Source organism: Tupaia chinensis, unplaced genomic scaffold, assembly GCF_000334495.1.
Source record: "Tupaia chinensis unplaced genomic scaffold, TupChi_1.0 Scaffold000201_1, whole genome shotgun sequence".
NCBI lineage: Eukaryota > Metazoa > Chordata > Mammalia > Scandentia > Tupaiidae > Tupaia > Tupaia belangeri.
Window position 1 is genome coordinate 2,270,109 of NW_006159676.1, and position 1,595 is coordinate 2,271,703.

At 57.1% G+C, this 1,595-nt stretch overlaps 1 protein-coding gene across 1 annotated transcript in view; it reads left to right on the forward strand.

The window, feature by feature from the left end:
- IL12RB1 (interleukin 12 receptor subunit beta 1) overlaps nucleotides 1-1,595 on the forward strand; it is a 21,502-nt gene that overhangs the window by 15,479 nt on the left and 4,428 nt on the right. Inside the window, exon 10 of the mRNA XM_027771277.1 lies at nucleotides 269-403. Within this exon, the coding sequence (XP_027627078.1) occupies nucleotides 269-403 (135 nt within the window). The remainder of the gene's footprint in view (nucleotides 1-268; nucleotides 404-1,595) is intronic.

Sequence of the window (1,595 nt, forward strand, 5' to 3'; positions counted from 1 at the left end):
CGGGACTCAAACCGTGGTCAGCCATGTGGGAGTCCAGCGCCCTTAACCACCACGCCACCTGCCGGCCCCAAGACTATTCTTCTAAACAGGCTGGAGGCGCGGGGTGCACTCAAGGGAGACCCTTCAGGGAAAGGTCCGCTTGCTCCCCACCCCCACCCCCGGAGCACCGCAGTCTGGTCTGGGCCGGTACCAGGTCCGGGGGGTACCCTAACGGTGAAGCCTGGCTTCCGGGGAGGAAAGGGGTCCCTATGACCACCTCGCCTTGCAGAGCTGCGCGTGAAACCCACAGAGACCCAAGCGACCCTCCGTGGCCTGCGGGCTGGCGCCGCCTACTCCGTGCAGGTGCGAGCAGACACGGCCTGGGTGCAGGGCGCCTGGAGCCGGCCCCAGCACTTCCGCCTGGGTGAGTACTCAGCGGGGCCCCCTGGCTTCCCCCGGCTGCATTGCACTGAGCTGCTCCTGACGACCTGAGCAGCCCTGCTCTCACTCACGGTCCTTCCATGGCTCCCTAGGACCCTCAGGGAAAAGCCCAACGCAATCCGTTCACACCTCCGTCACCTCCTTCTCCTTCCCCTCCTTCTCTCACATTCCAGGGGGCTTTCTCAGGCAGGCTCCTCTGCCTCAAGGGTCTCTTTTCCTCATTGTCAAACTCCTATTCATCCTTCAAAACTCAGCCCCCGGGATTAGCAGTTGGCATAATGGCTATGTCGCTGGACTCCCATGGAGTTGACCACGGTTCGAGTCCCGGACCCGGCGGCTTCAACTCACTCCAGGTGCGAGTGCGTGCATGCCCAAGATCCCGAGAGGAGAATGGAGAGCGTGGCCACCCCCCCTCCAGGGGGTGATTTTTCTCTTGCTGTCTCTCTGTCTCTCTCTTTCTGGCGACTGCATGCGCCCTATAGCAGAAACCTGTCCAAAAAAAAAAACCACTCAGCTCCAACGCTGCCTCCTCCAGGAAGCCTTCCCTGTCTATCACTCCGTCTGTGTCCATTCTCCATCCTGGCGTGACATCTTGGGGTGGGGGGTATCTGGTTTGGATTCTGAGATTCCAGGATAGAGGAGGAAACGGGGTTGTTGATTGACCAAAGGAATGAAAGAAGTTCTTTCATCGCAAGGACAAGAACACAGGCTTCATTGTCTCGGGGTGCGTGGCTGAGAGAGCGACAGAGACCAAAGGACGTGTGGTGTGACCAGGGTCCCCGCCCCCATGTCCTTTCACTCCCAAGATCTAAGGAAATAAGTGAGTCAGGCTTGATGGGAGAGGCGGCTCTGGGTGGGGGCTTCAGCGAGCAGGTGCCTGGAGCCACCCTGTCCCGAGCACTTTCCGGACTCCTGTATTTAACCCTCACTGCCAGCCGGGGGTGTGCCAGGATCCCCACGCTACAGATGAGGAAACTCAGGCACCGAGCGATCTCGGGCACGTCAGGGTCCACTTCGAATTTTTAAAAATAATTATTTATTTAATTGTATTTATTCATTCACTTATTTTATTTTATTTTTTATTTTTATTTATTTATTTTTGCTATAGGGCGCATGCACTCGCCAGACAGACAGAGAGAGACAGAGAGACAGAAAGCGAGAAATGACCCCCCAGG